General features: G+C 36.4%; 1 protein-coding gene across 2 annotated transcripts in view; it reads left to right on the top strand.

Annotated features, from left to right (window-relative positions):
* PGM2L1 (phosphoglucomutase 2 like 1) overlaps nucleotides 1-19459 on the top strand; it is a 60592-nt gene that overhangs the window by 30634 nt on the left and 10499 nt on the right. Inside the window, exons 3-12 of one of the 2 annotated variants that reach the window (XM_076002311.1) lie at nucleotides 3271-3377; nucleotides 4106-4190; nucleotides 6828-6911; nucleotides 11738-11931; nucleotides 14078-14267; nucleotides 14577-14674; nucleotides 15359-15539; nucleotides 17255-17348; nucleotides 17978-18107; nucleotides 18405-18531. In XM_076002311.1, coding sequence (XP_075858426.1) covers nucleotides 3271-3377; nucleotides 4106-4190; nucleotides 6828-6911; nucleotides 11738-11931; nucleotides 14078-14267; nucleotides 14577-14674; nucleotides 15359-15539; nucleotides 17255-17348; nucleotides 17978-18107; nucleotides 18405-18531 — 1290 coding nt within the window. Of the gene's footprint in view, nucleotides 1-3270; nucleotides 3378-4105; nucleotides 4191-6827; nucleotides 6912-11737; nucleotides 11932-14077; nucleotides 14268-14576; nucleotides 14675-15358; nucleotides 15540-17254; nucleotides 17349-17977; nucleotides 18108-18341; nucleotides 18532-19459 lie in introns of both variants that reach the window. The other variant, XM_020286611.2, reaches the window with a different exon arrangement.

Raw genomic sequence — 19459 nt, 5'->3', positions numbered from 1 at the left:
TAAGTGTCTGGATTCGGTTAGCTAAGATTTTGTTGAAAATTTTTGCATCTATATTCATTAGGGATATTGGTCTGTAGTTTTCTTTTTTTGTTGCATCCTTTCCTGGTTTTGGTATCAGAGTAATATTCGCTTCATAAAAGGTGTTGGGGAGGTTTCCGTTCTTCTCAATGTTGTGGGATAGTTTCTGCAAGATAGGTACTAGTTCTTCTTTGTAAGTATGGTAAAATTCAGGTGTGAAGCCATCTGGACCGGGACTTTTCTTTTTAGGGAGATTTTTAATTGCTGTTTCTATTTCAGCTGTTGAGATTGGTCTGTTCAGGGAATCTATTTCTTCCTGGTTGAGCCTAGGGAGGCTGTGTGTTTCTAGAAATTTGTCCATTTCCTCCACATTTTCTAGTTTGTGTGCATAAAGATTTTTGTAGTATTCATAAATTGTATCTTGTATCTCTTTGGGATCAGTTGTGATATCTCCTTTTTTATTCCTGATGGAGCTTATTAGAGATTTCTCTTTTCTGCTTTTCGTTAGCTTAGCCAATGGTGTGTCAATTTTGTTTATTTTTTCAAAGAACCAACTTTTTGTTTTATTAATCTCCTGAATAGCTTCCCTGTTTTCAATTTCGTTTAGTTCTGATTTGATCTTGTTGATTTCACTTCTTCTGCTGGGTTTGGGGTTGGCCTGTTCTTCTTTTTCCAGCTCCTTGAGTCGTTTCATTAGATTGTCTATTTGTGATCTTCTTGTCTTTTGGTTATAGGCATTTATGGAGATAAACTTTCCTCTCAGAACTGCTTTAGCTGTGTCCCAGAGGAGTTGATAACTTGTCTCTCCATTGTCGTTTTCTTCATAGAATTTTTTTATTTCCGTCTTGATTTCTTCATTTATGAAGTAATCATTTAGGAGGAGGTTGTTTAATTTCCACGTTTTTGTGTAGAAATGTGAATTTCTGTTAGGGTTGATTTCTAGTTTTATTCCACTGTGATCTGAGAAGGTACATGGTATGATTTCTATTTTTTTAAATTTCTTGAGATTTTCTTTGTGTCCTAGGATATGGTCAATCTTAGAGAATGTCCCGTGAGCTGATGAGAAGAACGTATATTCAGTGGATTTTGGGTAGAATGTCCTGTAAATGTCAGTCAGACCCAATTGTTCTAGAGTTTTGTTTAAGTCCATTATTTCTTTATTAATTTTCTGTTTGGAGGATCTGTCTCGTGCCGTCAGTGGGGTGTTGAAATCTCCGGCGATTATGGAGTTGCTATTAATCCATTTGCTTAGCTCCAGTAAGGTTTGCTTTATGAATCTGGGTGCACCTAAGTTGGGTGCATATATATTTAAAATTGTTATCTCTTCTTGTTGGACTGTGCCCTTCACCATTATATAATGACCCTCTTTGTCTTTTACTACTTTTGTTGGTTTAAAAACTAAATCGTCTGAAATTAGAACTGCCACACCAGCCTTCTTTTGGCTTCTATTTGCTTGGAATATTGATCTCCACCCTTTTATTTTTAGTCTATATGCATCCTTGCAGGTTAGATGTGTTTCCTGAAGACAGCATATACTTGGCCTGTATTTTCTTATCCATTCAGCCAGCCTATGTCTCTTGAGTGGAGAGTTTAAGCCATTCATATTTATTGAGAGAACTGATTGTCTTGTCTTGTCTTGTCTTGTCTTGTCTTGTCTTGTCTTGTCTTGTCTTGTCTGTCTGTCTGTCTTTCTTTCTTTCTTTCTTTCTTTCTTTCTTTCTTTCTTTCTTTCTTCCTTTCTTCCTTTCTTCCTTTCTTCCTTTCTTCCTTTCTTCCTTTCTTTCCTTTCTTTCCTTTCTTTCCTTTCTTTCCTTTCTTTCCTTTCTTTCCTTTCTTTCCTTTCTTTCCTTTCTTTCCTTTTCTTTCTTTTCTTTCTTTTCTTTCTTTCTTTTTCTTTCTTTTCTTGACAGAGTCTCGCTTTGTTGCCCAGGCAAGAGTGAGTGTCGTGGTGTCAACCTGGCTCACAGCAACCTCAAACTCCTGGGCTCAAGCAATCCAATCCTGTCTCAGCTTCCCCAGCAGCTGGGACTACAGGCATACGCCACCATGCCGGGCCAATTTTTTCTATATGTATTAGTTGGCCAATTAATTTCTTTCTATTTATAGTAGAGATGGGGTCTCACTCTTTATTTTTTTTTTTTTGAGACAGAGTCTCATGCTCTTGCCTAGGCTAGAGTGCCATGGCGTGAGCCTAGCTCACAGCAACCTCAAACTCCTGGGCTCAAGCGATCCTCCTGCCTCAGCCTCCTGAGTAGCTGGGACTACAGGCACACACCACCATGCCTGGCTAATTTTTATTTTTTATTTTTAGTTGTTTGGCTAATTGCTTTCTATTTATAGTAGAGACGGGGGTCTCACTCTTGCTCAGGCTGGTCTCGAACTCCTGAGCTCAAGCTTAATCCTCCCACCTCGGCCTCCCAGAGTGCTAGGATTACAGGCGTGAACCACCTCGGCCTCCCAGAGTGCTAGGATTACAGGCGTGAAACCCGCCTGCATTTCTTTCTTAACAGGGTTGCTGTAATGATTAAATGTCTCGTCTTTTTTGTGAAAATAATTTTAAAGGACTGTGATAATATGAAGTGTTACTTTTTAGAGATTGTTTTTTAAAGTTAGCAAATCATTCATAAGATAGTTAAATGGTTTCAGTTTATCATTGTGATGTTTTCAACATGAAATGCTTCATTTCATTTTTTGTCATGCTTGACTATAAATTTTCCTAGTCTATGAGATTTTTTTCTGTGAGATTTTAAAACCAAAACATTACAATTGGGATCAACCATCTTAAAAAATGTTCCAGTAAAGAGCTGTATTGCTGATTTAAAATGTTTGTGTCATAAATAGGTCAACTCTTTTGGTTGGCTTCAGTCATGATTTAGCAAGGGCTTATAATGGTCAAAATTCTGCTCTCTAGAGCCTTGAGATAGGAAACAGTTTCTTTTGACTCTTTTAATAATTTTTTTTAGCTTATCGACTGTCATGTCGCATCTTTTTTCCTAAAGTTTTATTGTATTGATTTAGTTACTAAATCAGTATTTCTGTGGTATTAAATGTGTCTGAAAATCCCCTGAATGCTTGTCGTCATACATTTGTAGATTAAACAATACTGCACCCACATTTATAAACATGGGCATAGAGACAGAGGCTAGATCTTTAGAAGCCAATAAGCTGCACACCAAACAAAAATAAGAAATTTTAAGTTATATAAAATGCAAGCATTCATCAGTACTAATCTTTTGTGTTTATTTGCTTCAGGGGATGTACAAGTACCTTGAGAGATGTTTCTCCGACTTTAAGCAGAGAGGCTTTGTCGTTGGTTATGACACTCGGGGTCAAGTAACTAGCAGCTGCAGCAGCCAGCGGTACAGTGTTTATTGTTTCAAAGATTGAGTTGGAGTGGAATAAACTATTAAAAAAATTTTTTATATAATAGTAGAATTTCTGAAACAGGATACTGTCAAATAGAAATGTGATCACATGCTAATAATGTTTATTTTAAAGCTGAAATAGAAGAAAAAATATTTCAAAGATAAGCTTTATATTTTACAGAAAGGAGTAAAATCAAAATAGTTAGAGCTTATATTTAGAATGACATAATAGCTTATATTATAATTTTAATATTTTGGGGAAGGCCCTGGGTAGGAGTAATTATGTAGCTTGTATTCCCTTATTATAGCCCTATTTGATTACTTTTAGGGCATTATCATGAATAGTTAATCATGATGTAGTGATACCTTTTTTCAGGGAGTAATTAGGCATACTGGGTTCATCAAAGTCTCTTATTTCACTTTCTTCCATTATTTTTGCCTTCTGCAGATTTTATTTCTTAGTAAAAGAGACATTAAAAAATGAATGAAGGAAAAGAAAGAAACTGAAATGTCAATTCTATTAATTGTTAAGTTCCTTTAAAAAATATCTTATTTAAAATTTTTCAGTTGGAGCATGAAGCTTAAATAATCAGTGATTGGAAGAATTGGCTCTGTTAGGCTACTATTGTTCAGAATAATTATAATATGAAACATTTATGTGGAAGATTGGTTTTTAAAAAATATGGTAAGCTAAGGACTAAATGAAATTTTTCCTTTTTTAGGCTTGCTAAGCTCACTGCTGCAGTCTTGCTGGCCAAAGATGTTCCTGTGTATCTTTTTTCAAGATATGTTCCTACACCTTTTGTAGTAAGTATGTTGTATTAGTGATCATACAGTTTACTCTTGAAAAGATTTCTTAAATCAGTGAGGATTCAAATCTTTTTCATGAATATAGTTCTGTCTTGAGTGATATGAGGGACCAATGGAAGGAAAATAAATTTTACTTTGAGTTTATTTTCATTCAAGAAGCATTTGTTGAGCTACCTGAGAACTTTTTTTTTTTTTTTGAGATAGTCTCTCTCTTTGTTTCCCAGGCTAGAGTGAGTGCCGTGGCATCATCCTAGCTCACAGCAACCCAAACTCCTGGGCTCAAGCAGTCCTACTGCCTCAGCCTCCCGAGTATCTGGGACTCGGGAGCATGCCGAGTCCCATGCAACACCATGCCCGGCTAATTTTTCCTATATATATTAGTTGGCCGATTAATTTCTTTCTATTTACAGTAGAGATGGAGTCTCGCTCTTGCTCAGGCTTGTTTCCAACTCCTGACCTCGAGCAATCCACCTGCCTCCGCCTCCCAGAGTGCTAGGATTATAGGTGTGAGCCACTGCATCCGGCAAAGAAAACTTGATCTATAAAAGTTGACCAGTCCACAGTTATGGTGGACTATTTCAGTGCTCTCCTTTCAGAAATTATCAGGCAGACAAAAATGATTAAGGATAAATTTGAACATACCATTAACTAGCTTTATCTGGGGTGTGTGTATATAAAAACATTGTGTTCATTGATGGTAGGATATACATTATTATTAAGCAGAGTCACAAAGAAAGGCTCAAAAAATGTTATAGAACAGCTTATCAAGCCATATACCTAGACCCAGATGCAATAAAATTAGAAATAAAAAGGCCCATAAACCCCCTATGTTTGGAATTTTAAAAACACATTCAGAAATAGTTAATGGATTAAGGAAGATAGTAATACCATAATGAAGATTAGAAACTACAGGCAGTCCTTTCTTTTCATGGTTGTGCAGACTATAAAGACAACTGTGCAAGCTAAAACCATGCAAAGTGATCTTAATAATTAATGGGAAAAATCACAATTGTTTCATGACCTTTAAAATTTTTTTGCCCAAATATTAAAAATACCCTTAAATTGTATAGGGAAAGGAAAAAATGGTGAAACTAATATTTATTTTAGTACATTGTAATTTATAACATTAGAAACATTGAGAACAAAGGTGTTTTATTTCTTTGTAAATAAACTTATCAAGAAGTTTAGGCCGGGCGCCGTGGCTCACGCCTGTAATCCTAGCTCTTGGGAGGCCGAGGCCGGCTGATTGCTCGAGGTCAGGAGTTCAAAACCAGCCTGAGCAAGAGCGAGACCCTGTCTCTACTATAAATAGAAAGAAATTAATTGGCCAACTGATATATATATATAAAAAATTAGCCGGGCATGGTGGCGCATGCCTGTAGTCCCAGCTACTCGGGAGGCTGAGGCAGAAGGATCGCTCGAGCCCAGGAGTTTGAGGTTGCTGTGAGCTAGGCTGATGCCACGGCACTCACTCTAGCCTGGACAACAAACCGAGACTCTGTCTCAAAAAAAAAAAAAAAAAGAAGTTTAATATGATGAGCAGTCCTTGCTTGTTGTCATGTAACTTACAATCTAAGCATCTTTTCTATGCATAGGCAGTGTTTTATGTTTGGATTAGCTTCCAGCATCTTACTCTTTGTTACTTTAAGTGTCATGAACTATCTCTGAGAGTTCCTTTAATGGGGTCTCTTTCTCTGGAACATTTTCATCCTTTTCATCACAACCTCATTCCTCATCTAATCCATATGTACACCTTCACTAAGCTCATCTGGTTGCATATCTCTTGAATGGTAGCAGCATCAATATCCCCAGCTATTTTTTCTATAACTGTATTTATATTCATTTCAAATTTTCCTTCCACTATTATCACTTTTTGTCTGTTTGTTGTACTTTCACCTTTGTTGACCAATTCCCACCTTCAATTATCTATTTTTTATAAACTGTCTTCTAGGTTTATCCCTGGAAGACAAGGAGGCAACACAGCTAGCTACATGCTTTGCTGTTTGTGTGAGAGCTGAATAACAGATGCTCAATGACCAATCATTGACAGACAGGCTTTCAAAGAGTGACATGACTGGTCACTGATCATGATAGGCCTGTTATATACCTTAGTGATCTATGGAGCTAGTAGCCAAGTGTGTACTTGAGGCATTTGCTCATGGTTAGTATACCTTCACAACTGAAATTTGGACGTGTTGTTGGGAGACTGCTGCTATTAAACAAAAACATGGTATCAGAAATTTGTGTACATTGGAATTGTGCAAAGCAAGGACTGCCTATCTGTATTTAAGACTGAGCAATAATGAAAACAATAAATAGCAAAAATTGTGAGATATAACTAAAGCCCTACTTGATAGCCTAAATTGATAGCCTTAATGAATATATTAGGAAAAAAAGATTTAAAAATAATGAGCTAAGCCTTTAATATGTTTGGGCTAAAACAGAATAAATCCAAATAAAAAGAAGGAAATAAAGTATGAGGACAAATCAAGTAAATAGAAAATAAAGAAGGTATCAACAAAAGCAATAACATATCACAATGTCTTTTCCTGTTATTTAATCAAAATTATTCTCATGTCAAATGTATGAGTAGCTAGGAAAAAAAATGGAATCATGACGTTGTTATTTTTTCAGCCGTATGCAGTCCAGGAGCTCCATGCAGTTGCAGGTGTGATGATTACTGCATCTCACAACCGCAAGGAAGACAACGGATACAAGGTAAACCTTGGATTCCTGACCTTTGCTTGTTTTATCATTCTTATTTTATTCAAATAATATCTGCTGAGTATATTTTCTACATTGGGTAGCAGAGCCAGACATTAGGAACAAAAAGTTTAAAAAATTGAGGCTGGCACTCAAAGAATATATATCCCTACTTCTCAATGTGTACACTTACAAAAGTCTCTTTGTTGGTCCTTTTACTTCTAATTGCTTTTGATTTATCTATCTTTTCTTAAATCCATCCTCTCTGCATTTCAGAAATAAAGTCATATTGTACCAAGAACTTGAAGAATAATAGGCATTTTTAGGAAAAAGCCAAAGGAATAGTACCGTGACCTTACTCTCCTCTCCCTCTGACCTTCTGCTGGTGCTCCCAATTGGCCACAGGACCCACTTGATGTGTCATCCTCTGTGGCAGAAAGCAGAGCTGGAGAAGGGTGAAAAGTGGCTTTGGAGGGGAAATAGAAGATACACAGCACAGTATTGAGCCAGTGTTTGGGGCTTCTGGGTACTGAGTCTATGTTCTTATATGTGTTTTTCTTTTTGTGTGGGAGGACTCCAGACACACTGAGCTCTATTTTCCTGGGAAAAAGAAGATTTAACACTAATCTAGGATTTTGGCCCTGGCCAGCTAAGTGAGCAGTGTTACCATTCACATCGACAGGGAAGAAGCATGATTAATTCAGTTTGGGACATTTTAAGTTTGAGGTATTTGTGGGTCAACCAGGTAGCAATATCTTATAGGCAGTTGGATATATTATAGACCTGTAGCTCAGGGAAGAAATCTGGGTTGAAGTTAAAGATTTTGGGGTCACCATACATATAAGAGTATTTGGAAGTCCTTGGATGAGCAGCCAAGAGACAGTATGGAGTAGAAAGGAAAGAGGTCAAAGATGGATCCCTAGGGAATATCAATGTTAAGGGAAGGGAGGAAGAAGAGCTGGAGATAAGAGATAAGAGAAAGACTACAAGAGTTAGGTGTCATAAAAACCAAAGAGAAAAAGTGTTGCAAGGAGTTAAAGGTCAACTGTCAAAGAGAGTTAAGAACCCACATCTCTTCTCTGAGCATCAGACGTCATAGCCAACCAAAATCCACTATACATACTAGGTGTGTAGTGGTATCTCATTGTTGTTTTAATAATTTGCATATCCCTAATGACATATGATGTGAAGCATCTTTTCAAATACTTTGCCATCTGTATGTCTTTTTTGGTGATAGGTCTGTTAATGTCTTTGGCCCACTTTTTAATCAGGTTGTTTCCTCATTGTTGAGTTTTAAGAGTTTTTTGTATATTTTGCATAACAGTCCTTTATCAGACATATGTTTTCCAAATATTTTCTCCCAGTCAATAGATTGTGTTTTCATTCTCTTGAACAGTGTCTTTTGCAGAGCAGAAAATTTTAAAATTCAGCTACCAGTTCGTTCATGTTTTCTCTCTCTCTCTCTCTCTCCCTCTTCCTCTCCCTCCCTCTCCCTCTCTCCCCCTCTCTCCCTCTCTCTCTCTCTCCCTCTCCCTCTCCCTCTCCCTCTCTCCCTCTCCCTCTCCCCTCTCCCCCTCTCCCTCTCCCTCTCCCTCTTCCCCTTTCCCTCTCCCTCTCTCCCTCTCCCCTCCTCTCCCCTCCTCACCCCTCCCTTCATTTTTAGACAGAGTCTCACTCTGTCACCCAGGCTAGAGTGCAGTGGCATCAGTCAGCCTAGCTCACAGCAACCTCAAACTCCTGGGCTCAAGGGATCCCCCTTAGTAGCTGGACTGCAGGCGCACACCAGGATACCTGGCTAATTTTTCTATTTTTAGTAGAGACAGGATCTCGCTCTTGCTAAGGTTGGTCTCCAACTCCTGACCTCAAGAGATCCTTCCACCTCAGCCTCCTAGAGTGCTAGGATTGCAGGTGTGAGCCACTGCACCAGACCTCTATCAGTACTTTCACGCATTGTGCCTTTGGTGTTGTATCTAAAAAGTTATTGCTGAACCTAAGATACTCTAGACTTTCTCCAACTCCAATCTGATCTTTTAGGAATTTTATAGTTTTCTTCTGTTAAAGGATCTGCCCATTATTATTTTGTACTTTTTCTTACTGATTTGTGGGAATTCTTTATATGTAAACAGTAGCTCTTGGTCATCTGTTCTGCACATATTTTCCTCCAGTCCTCTTGACTTTATTTATGATATTTTTCCTGCATGGAATTATGCTATTTTTTCCATTTGGAAGCAAAGTTATTTTATCATTTTAATTAGTGTCATATTTAACTTGCAGGTTAATTTAGAGAGCTTCCATATTTTTTTAATATTATTGAGTCTTCCTATTCAAAAATAGGATGTCTTTCTATGCTTTCAAGACTCTTAGATCCTTTGGTAGCATTTTTTTTTTTTTTTTTTTTTTTTGAGACAGAGTCTTGCTTTGTTGCCTAGGCTAGAGTGAGTGTCGTGGCGTCAGCCTAGCTCACAGCAACCTCAATCTCCTGGGCTCAGGCGATCCTTCTGTCTCAGCCTCCCAAGTAGCTGGGACTACAGGCATGAGCCACCATGCCCGGCTAATTTTTTCTATATATATTAGTTGGCCAATTAGTTTCTTTCTATTTATAGTAGAGACAGGGTCTCGCTCTTGCTCAGGCTGGTTTCGAACTCCCGACCTCGAGCGATCCGCCCGCCTCGGCCTCCCAGAGAGCTAGGATTACAGGCGTGAGCCACCGCGCCCGGCCCCTTTGGTAGCATTTTAAAGGTTTATTTTTTTTTTTATTTTTATTTTTTTTTGAGACAGAGTCTCGCTTGTTGCCCAGGCTAGAGTGAGTGCCGTGGCGTCAGCCTAGCTCACAGCAACCTCAAACTCTTGGGCTCAAGCAATCCTTCTGCCTCAGCCTCCCGAGTAGCTGGGACTACAGGCATGTGCCACCATGCCTGGCTAATTTTATATATATATATATTAGTTGGCCAATTAATTTCTTTCTATTTATAGTAGAGACGGGGTCTTGCTCTTGCTCAGGCTGGTTTCGAACTCCTGACCTCGAGCAATCCGCCCGCCTCAGCCTCCCAGAGTGCTAGGATTACAGGCGTGAGCCACCGCGCCCGGCTTAAAGGTTTATTTTTTTAAACTAGATCTTTCACATGTCTTTTAAAGTTTATTGCTAGGTATATTTTATTGCATGAAATTTTCTATTATCATATCAGATAGGGATGGAGGTTCAGTAAAACCAACGAAAGTGGCTTAAGCTGATAGGAGTTTATTTTTCTCACATAACAAAAAGTCCAGAAATTGGTAGCTGCAGACATGGTTCTATAGCTCAATGATGTTGGCCCTGGCTTTTCTGCAGGTTTCTTTTTTTTTTGGCCTTTCCCTTAAGGATGGCCATCACATAATGGTTGCTGTACCTCCAGGCATCATGCCTACAAAATAAGCAAGAAGAAGGGGACAGAGAAAAAGGATAGAATTTTTTCCTTATGTTTTATAAATTTTCACTGTGAGCATTCAGGACTTATGGAGGAAATCGTTTTTGTGGCTTAGAATATAGGAACATCCCTCCAGAGCAGGTTTGTTTGTTTGTTTGTTTGTTTGTTTGTTTGTTTGTTTAAAATTCTGCCAGAACCTCAAGGGTTTCATCCACTGGGAGCAGTTTCCATGCTAATTTGTCAGTTCTCATTCTAACATAATTGACTTGCAGACCTTGGTTTTGATTCTTTTTTTTTTTTTAATTACCCAAAACATAAGAAGAAACAGGCATGCTTCTTCATCATCTCTCTATAATAGTGGGGAGAACTTTTTCTGTTCTATATTTTCACTGAGAGTAAAATGCTTTAAGGATTTCATTTTTATTAAGGAGTCTTAGTTCCAGCCCCCTACCTTGCATGTAGGTGTTAGAACCCAAGAACCAGATAAATGGACAGTTCCCAAACCCCAAGCAACTACAGTATCAGTGTCACAGGCTTACCACTCTAGTTTTAATGCTTGCTTTTCTCTCTACTGCCTGGAGTTGTCCCTTTCTTCTTGTAAATTAAGCGATGCATTTAAGATAATGTTTTTCTATCTAATGTAGCATTTTGAGTTGTATTTATAGAGCGAGAATTTTTAGGTTATCTAGTTTGCTATATTGTTTGGCACATATTCAAACGTGTTCTTCTTTCCTTCATTCAGGAAGCAATAGAAGGTATTCATGTCATATACATGGTAGAAGTCAGTATAGATATTCTCTAACTAGAGTCCCTTCTAACTTTGGGATCCTATGAATTATAAGAATTACATTTTCTTGCATTTTTGGTAACTATTCCTAATGTCTTATTAAACAAACCACTTGACAAACTGAAAACTTAATTGAAATGTCTATGCATAATATATTGTCTTTCCTGATATAGATTTATTTGGTGTGATATAAATTCTACTTTAATTTATAATGAAAACATGATTTTTTCCACATCATATAACATAATCACTTTACAATGTTAACTTTAATAGTGTCCCCAAGTTTTATGGGATATTCTATGGTTTCTTAGATTATCTTTAGTATATAGTTACAAATCTAAGAGTATGATTGGATACTATGGTATATGCATATTATAATGTTGTCCTAATGATGTCCTGCTTGTTTGTTACTTGTATTATTAGTAAAATATACTTCTAAAAGAGAAAATAATATGTGATCATTTTATTAGAGTCCTTGTAGAAGTATTACCATCAATATCTTTTATAATTTATTAAATTAGTCTCATGTTGACATTTTTTACTTGATTAATTTGATATGTTTCTTCATAAAGGCAAAGATCTCTGCTTTAGCTAAGAAAAGATCTGTTAAGCATTTTAAGTAATTATAGCTATATTTACCTATTATTTAGGTTTATTGGGAAAATGGTGCTCAGATCACATCTCCTCATGACAAAGAAATTCTGAAATGTATAGAAGAATGTGTGGAACCCTGGAATGGTTCCTGGAATGATAATTTAGTGGATACCAGCCCACTGAAGAGAGATCCTTTGCAAGACATTTGCAGGAGATACATGGAAGATCTGAAAAAAATCTGTTTTCACAGGTATCTAAGTGGGAATATAGGATAGTGTTATCTTAGAATAAGGTTAACAAATGAGGGAAAGTAAAAGGATAAAACAAGTATTGCTTCATTATATTAAAATGATAGCTAAATAGTATTATTTACCAAGAGCCAAAAGGTTGAGATAACCTAAATATCCATAACTAATGAATGGATAAGTAAAATGTAATATATCCATATAATGAAATGTTAATATTATTCAGCAGTTAAAAAGAAATTAAGTATTTACATATTACAATGTGTATAAACCTTGAAAACATTATGCTAAGTAAAATAAGCCAGTCACAAAAAACCACATATTGTCTGATTTCATTTACATGAAATGTCAAGAATAGGCAAATCTTATATGGAAGAAGGAAGAGATATGTATGGATCCTAGTAGGGTTGTAGATTTGGTGTGGGAAGATGATGAGGTTCCCATCAGATGGCTTCTCTGTCTCAGTGATGTAGGAGGGGAAGGGAGAGGAAAGGAATAAAGAAAGAAGGCATTAATTAAATCAACATCTTGGGAGGAAAATGTAAGCATTTGGGGTAACGAAGTTGCCTGACAGTGTTGAGTGACCGTTGAAAGTGAAGCTGTTCAATCCTTTTGAGAGATTTACTCTAGCAATATTTAGCTATTTTGGTACAGGCCTGGAAAAGGTACTTAGCTGGATTCAACAAGGATTGGGGTATTGGAGAGTCAGGGTAACCAGAGTGACATAGAAGAAGGTGATTGAAATGAGGTACCTTGGAATCTAAGCAGGATATGAAAGAAAGTAAAGGTGGAGTTTACTGGAGAGTGAGAAAGACCAATTAAAAGTTTTTGTGATGGTTCTGGTAGTTGATACTTACATAGAGTTTAACTTGTTTAGGATAATGGCACAGCAGGTGGAGGGAAGATATCCAGGTCAGGAAGTTGAACCACAAAGGAAGAATACAGTTAAATTAAAAAATCTTTTGCTCTTTAAGTTAATACTACATAGTTTGTTTTTTTTTTTTTTTTTTTTTTAACATACCAAACATCTGCTTCAACATAGTTTGTTTTTTAAAATATCTTATGCCCTATATCCGATAAAGGGCTGATAACTACAATCTATACATAACTCAGGAAAAACAGCAAGAAAAAAAAAAAAAAAAACAATCCCATTAAAAAGTGGGCAAAGGACATGAACAGAAACTTTTCAAAAGAAGACAAACTAATAGCCAACAAACATATGAAAAAATGCTCAACATCTCCAGTCATCAGGGAAATGCAAATCAAAACCACAATGAGGTATCACTTAACTTTAGTGAGAATGGCTTTTATCAAAAAGTCCCAAAACAATAAATATTGGCGTGGATGCAGAGAGATAGGACACTCTTACACTGCTGGTGCTGCTGCAAACTAGTACAACCTCTGTGGAAAGCAATATGGAGATTCCTCAAAGAGCTAAAAGTAGAACTGCCATTTGATCTAGCAATCCTATTACTAGGCATCTAGCCAAAGGAAAAAAAAGGCATTCTATAAAAAAAGACATCTGTACTAGAATGTTTATAGCAGCACAATTCACAATTGCAAGGACGTGGAAACAACCCAAGTGCCCATCAATACATGAGTGGATTAATAAAATGTGGTGTGTGTGTATGTGTGTACACACGCACGTGCGCGCGCGCACACACACACACCCACACCCCATGGAGTTCTACTCAGCCACAAAAAACAATGATGATATAGCACCTCTTACGTTATCCTGGATAGAGCTGGAGCTCATTCTATTAAGTAAAGTATCCCAAGAATGGAAAAACAAGCACCACATGTGCTCACCTTCAAATTGGTATTAACTGATCAACACTTATGTGCACATTTAGTAGTAATATTCATCAGGTGTCGGGCAGAGGAGAGTAGGGACAAGGGGATGGATATAGTTACACCTAGTGAGTGCAGTGCACACCGTCTGGGGGATGGACATGCTTGGAGCTCTGACTTGGGTGGGGCAAAGGCAATATATGTAACCCAAACATTTGTATGCCTGTGATATGTGAAATAAAAAAGGTACCTTAGACCTCTGCTGAAGGTTTTCATCACTTTTTTCAGAATTTGACTTTTTAATTATATCACAGATAACAAGTTTTATGATATTGATCAAATGGTGATTTTCCTTTACAGGGAGTTAAACTCAAAGACCACCTTGAAATTTGTGCACACATCTTTTCATGGGGTCGGACATGACTATGTGCAGTTGGCTTTTCAAGCGTTTGGTTTTAAGCCTCCAATTCCAGTACCAGAACAAAAAGATCCTGATCCAGACTTCTCTACTGTTAGATGCCCAAATCCTGAAGAAGGAGAATCTGTGCTGGTATTTTTTTTTAATATTTAAATTACTAGTTTATTAAATCATTAGAACAGATAGAACTCATTGGCAATTCAAAGATTATTTACAAAAGCAAAAATCACTGTAGTTTATATCTTTTAGATTATGTTGGAGCCACAGATTATATTTCTTAAAAATTTCTGTGGTGGGTTCCCTACTTTTAGGCTTCTTTCAATTTAGCCAAGCTATATGCCTCCTAAAATTCATACCACTAACATAGTGTTTACATTTAGAAATTTTAACACTGAATTTAGGTTCTTCAGTACAATACAGCTTTTGGGGTTACTGTTTCAGGAACTTTCTCTGAGACTCGCAGAGAAAGAAAATGCCCGAATAGTGCTAGCCACAGATCCTGATGCAGACCGACTGGCAGTGGCAGAACTTCAGGAGAAGTAAGTAGAATCTGTTATTCAATTAAAAGCTTGAACTTTGAAAAGCAATTTTCAATTTTAAGTCTTACAGACTCACTGGAAATATGAAAAAATCAAAAAAGAACATAAATCTCCTATAAGCCCACCATCCAAGAGAGAACCACCCCAAGTTGATACTTTCACATATCCTTCCTATCTTTTTTCTACTCAAATATTTAAATATATAATTGTTTTTGTAAAATTGTGATCATAGTATATATAGTTTTATATCTTATTTTCTGCTTCAGTTGTACTGTGAGCATTTCTTTCCCTGCCCTTATATATTGTTTAAAAATTTAATTTTAAAAATGACACGGTATCTTAATAGATTGCTTTGTCAATATTGTCATTTCCTAATCTTGGTTCTCGGGATTGCTGTGTATTTTTGTCATTATAATATGGCAGATGTCTTTACATAGAAAGGCTTAAACATCTCCTACTCATTAAGTAGGAGAATAAAAGTAACAATGTAATAACTTTCCAAAAGACGTTGCAACTATTCCCACCTGTGGTCAGTTAGAAAAGAAGTGGTAGTAAATGTTTTCTCAGAATCTCATATAATAGTTTTTGGTTTTTCCTTTCTGACCTAATTTGAATGTCTTAGAGTCAAGAAGCTTCAATGAGAAGTTAGACAGTCTTTACTTTGAATTTTCATTCTCTCTACAGTGATCGTTGGAAAGTTTTCACAGGGAATGAGTTGGCAGCTTTGTTTGGGTGGTGGATGTTTGATTGCTGGAAGAAAAATAAATCAAGAAATATTGATGTGAAGAACGTTTATATGTTAGCCACCACAGTCTCTTCTAAAATTTTGAAGGCAATTGCACTTAAAGAAGGATTTCATTTTGAAGTAAGGACGGACAATATCTGTACACTACTTTTCTAAACCTATTTCTATATGTAAAAGACATCTCCCTACCCAAACTGACTTTCATTGATTTCATTTGTAATTCCCCCATTTTTTTCTAATTCTGTTAATACTTGTTTAATCTTTTTTGATAGTGTAGACACCTTGAGCCAAATTCATCCAGTACTGTATGTGAATTTCTGGGACTAAGATGAGATATTCTTTTAAAATTGCATTAACACTTATTATTCCATACAACAATATGTGGTTTTCTGACTGGGATATTCTGGCTCCTGGTGACCTCATCAGTAACACAGACTCCATTCCAAACAATTATAGTTGTCATCAATCTCTTGCTTAGGTCCTTCAAGCACAGTCTTAAGAAACTTTAAGTAGCTTCTAAATTGCAAATTAAGACCCAGTGATTCTACATTAGAAAAACAAGTAGTGGCTCTTGATCTTCCCAGATCCTTAACCTTTGTGAACCTCTAGCAGTTAAGCTGACCGGTTTTTGCAGCTTCTGGGACTGAGCTGCTTTTCCTCTGCCACCTTTGCCAAACATCAGTGAAAATGTTACCTCTGAGCATTTTTCTTGAGCCATAGTCAAGTTCTTAACACTAATTGGCCAAGTAAAAGAAAGTTGTACTTGTCTTTATGAAGTATGAAGTAGGGCTTTCAATCTTAGACTTTCTAAAACATAAATGGCAAAATAGAAAATATTGAAAGTTTATCTGAGCCTAAGATTCCAAATTACAATAATGTGAATGTTTTCCTTATTTATGTCTATGGCAAGAAAAAAGTATAGTGAGCACAAAAAAGAACATGATTCTAAAGGTAAATATTATAAATTTGCTTTTTTTATTGTTGTGAGGGGGAGATTTTTGACTTTTTTGTTTTTATTTTTTGGTGAGGAGGTAGGTAGAGGGGTTAATTAGGAAAGTTAGTAATGGTGAGCTTTAGAATTAGGTGTATCACATATTTTTTCTATTGACTGTAAAACATCATGTCTTTAAAGTGAGCAGTAGCTCATTAGATGAAAAATCCTCAAATCTAATTACTAAAGTAGTACTTAGTAACTGTCTTGGTGGTTTTATTTAGGCCACAATATTATGGGAAGGTACACTTGGTTCAAGCATATGTTGTGATAATGTTAAAAGTGCATCACTAAAAAGCTTCATGGCCTTTGATTACTCAGGGAGACTAAATCCACCAGTCTTAATAGGTACTCCTATATTAGTGGTTATATTAATAATATAGTTTCAAGGATAGTTTCTAAGAAGCAGTGTAATTGATTCCCGACTCCATCCCTTATATATAGCATAATCTTGGGCAAATTTATTCAACCTTTGAGCCTCTGTCTCAGCAACAGTGTGATCATTAAAAAAGATGATGTAAAGCACCTATTATAGTACTTAATAAATAGTAAGTGATAATAGTGTTTGTATTACTTTGTGACTATATACATCACTTATAAATATTGGATTATATTTGGCATAAATAACCTATTATGCTCAAAAAATAGTAGATCATCAGTAGTGGCAGTATATATAATTATGGCACTTTGTGACTATATGTCTACCACTGTATAAATCCTTGTAGATCAAAGATCGTAACAGAAGATCACTATATGAGTGTTATGTGCATTTAGTGGCAGATTTTTCTCTCACGTGTATTTATGAGAGAGTCACTTAACTAGAGTGGCTTCCTCTGCATTTCAGGAAACATTACCAGGTTTTAAATGGATTGGAAGTAGGATAAAAGACCTCCTGGAAAATGGGAAAGAAGTCCTTTTTGCATTTGAAGAGTCTATTGGTATGTAGTAAATATTAAAACCTTTGAAATTTGATTGAGAGAATTTTTAAAATGTAACTCTATAGAGAGGAATTTTTGTCTTCTGCTTTTATATTTTGAGATGTAAAAACTATAGTGAACTCAGAAATTTATAGATGCATTTCTTATCAGAAATTAAAAGAACCAAGTGTCCCCCAAATGTGTTCTATATTGATGGGTTTCATCTATTGCTAGGCTTTTAAATTCACTGGTCCTTCTGAATTGACATTATTATTATTATTATTTTGAGACAGAGTCTCACTTTGTTGCCCAGGCTAGAGTGAGTGCCATGGCTTCAGCCTAGCTCACAGCAACCTCAAACTCTTGGGCTCAAGCAATCCTGCTGCCTCAGCCTCCCAAGTAGCTGGGACTACAGGCATGTGCTACCATGCCCGGCTAATTTTTTCTATATATATTAGTTGGCCAATTAATTTTTTTCTATTTATAGTAGAGATGGGGTCTCGCTCTTGCTCAGCCTGTTTTTGAACTCCTGACCTTGAGCAATCTGCCCGCCTTGGCCTCCCAGAGTGCTAGGATTATAGGTGTGAGCCTAAAACTATTGACATTATAAGCTTAAGTTTACCTCTTTTCTAAATGTTTTTAATCCTCAGGTTTTCTGTGTGGAACTTCAGTTTTGGATAAAGATGGGGTGAGTGCAGCCGTTGTTGTTGCCGAGATGGCATCTTACCTGGAAACCATGAATGTAACATTGAAACAGCAACTAATTAAGGTTTATGAAAAGTAAGTTCTATTATGCATTTCACATGTTAGATTATCCTTCCTTTCTTTGTGTCTTAGCCTTAGTTTTCTAAATTTTTTTTTAAGGAATAGTCAATTCTTTTTTATAAAGTATTAAAATTATCTGAATTAAGGATTGCTACTTTCTACAAAATACTATACTAGGCTTATCATTAATATTTACTTTTCTAAAGAGTTACCTAAAATCTGATTTTAGCACTTTAAATCTTTGTGCAGATATGGTTATCATATTTCAAAAACTTCATATTTCTTATGTTATGATCCACCTACCATCAAAAGTATATTTGAAAGGCTTCGTAATTTTGATTCTCCGAAAGAATATCCAAAATTTTGTGGGACATTTGCTATACTGCATGTACGGGACATTACCACTGGATATGACAGCAGTCAGCCTAATAAGAAATCAGTAAGTATCTATTTTTTTTTTCAAATAATTTAGAAAATGTAATAACTCATGTCACCAAAAAGTCCAGAGGTAGGATGGATTTCACATCTCAATCCAGTTTCCTCATGCTTACTAGTTTATTATAAAGATTACAATTTAGGAGCAGCCAGATGGAAGAGACCTTCAAGGCAAGGCACTGGGGGTGGGGGGGGTATGGAGCTGTACCACCCTCCCAGCACACCTATGTGCTTACCAGTCCAGAAGCTCCTGTAAGTACCTGGTTTTTTAAAAAAATATATTTTAAGAATTGTAATAATTCATACTATAGTAAAGTGGTGGAACTTCAGGCCTGTAAGTTTCTTGAGACTAGTACCCATTGTTTTACTCCAGAGCAGTATTAAGTAACTGGTCTCTGTGACTCTGATCCCATCCTCATCACTCCCCAAACAACAATCTGTACTATCTGGTGTGAGGGGGAGAGAGAGAAGAGGAGGGAGGGAGGGAGGGAATATGCAATAATGCTAAATAATGTTGAAAATAAAGTCTAAAAGCATATAATTTCAAAGCCATACATCTAATTTTAACTTCCCTTTCCAACCTTATTCCCTATACCTCAAGCCAAATAGAATAACTTACAGTTACATACATACATATTTTTTAATCTCTATATTTTTAGTCAAGCTGTTTTCTCAGTTCATCTTTTCTTTCTACTGCTACAGATCTATATGTCAGCCATTATTTAGACTTAAGACAAATGTCATCTCCTGCACATGGGATCTCCAGGCCCCATAATCACATGTCTTCCTTCTGAGGTTTCATTACATAGTATCTTTCCTCTTGTCATTTGTTACTTTCTATTTTATGTTATCATTGTGTTGTACATGGCCTTTCAAAGACCCTGCGTATGTAGTAGGTGCTCAGTAAATATTTAGAGGCCATAGATTGCTGA

This window comes from Microcebus murinus, chromosome 4, assembly GCF_040939455.1.
Source record: "Microcebus murinus isolate Inina chromosome 4, M.murinus_Inina_mat1.0, whole genome shotgun sequence".
In the NCBI taxonomy this organism is placed as follows: domain Eukaryota; kingdom Metazoa; phylum Chordata; class Mammalia; order Primates; family Cheirogaleidae; genus Microcebus; species Microcebus murinus.
This window is presented reverse-complemented; position numbering and strand designations above follow the sequence as displayed.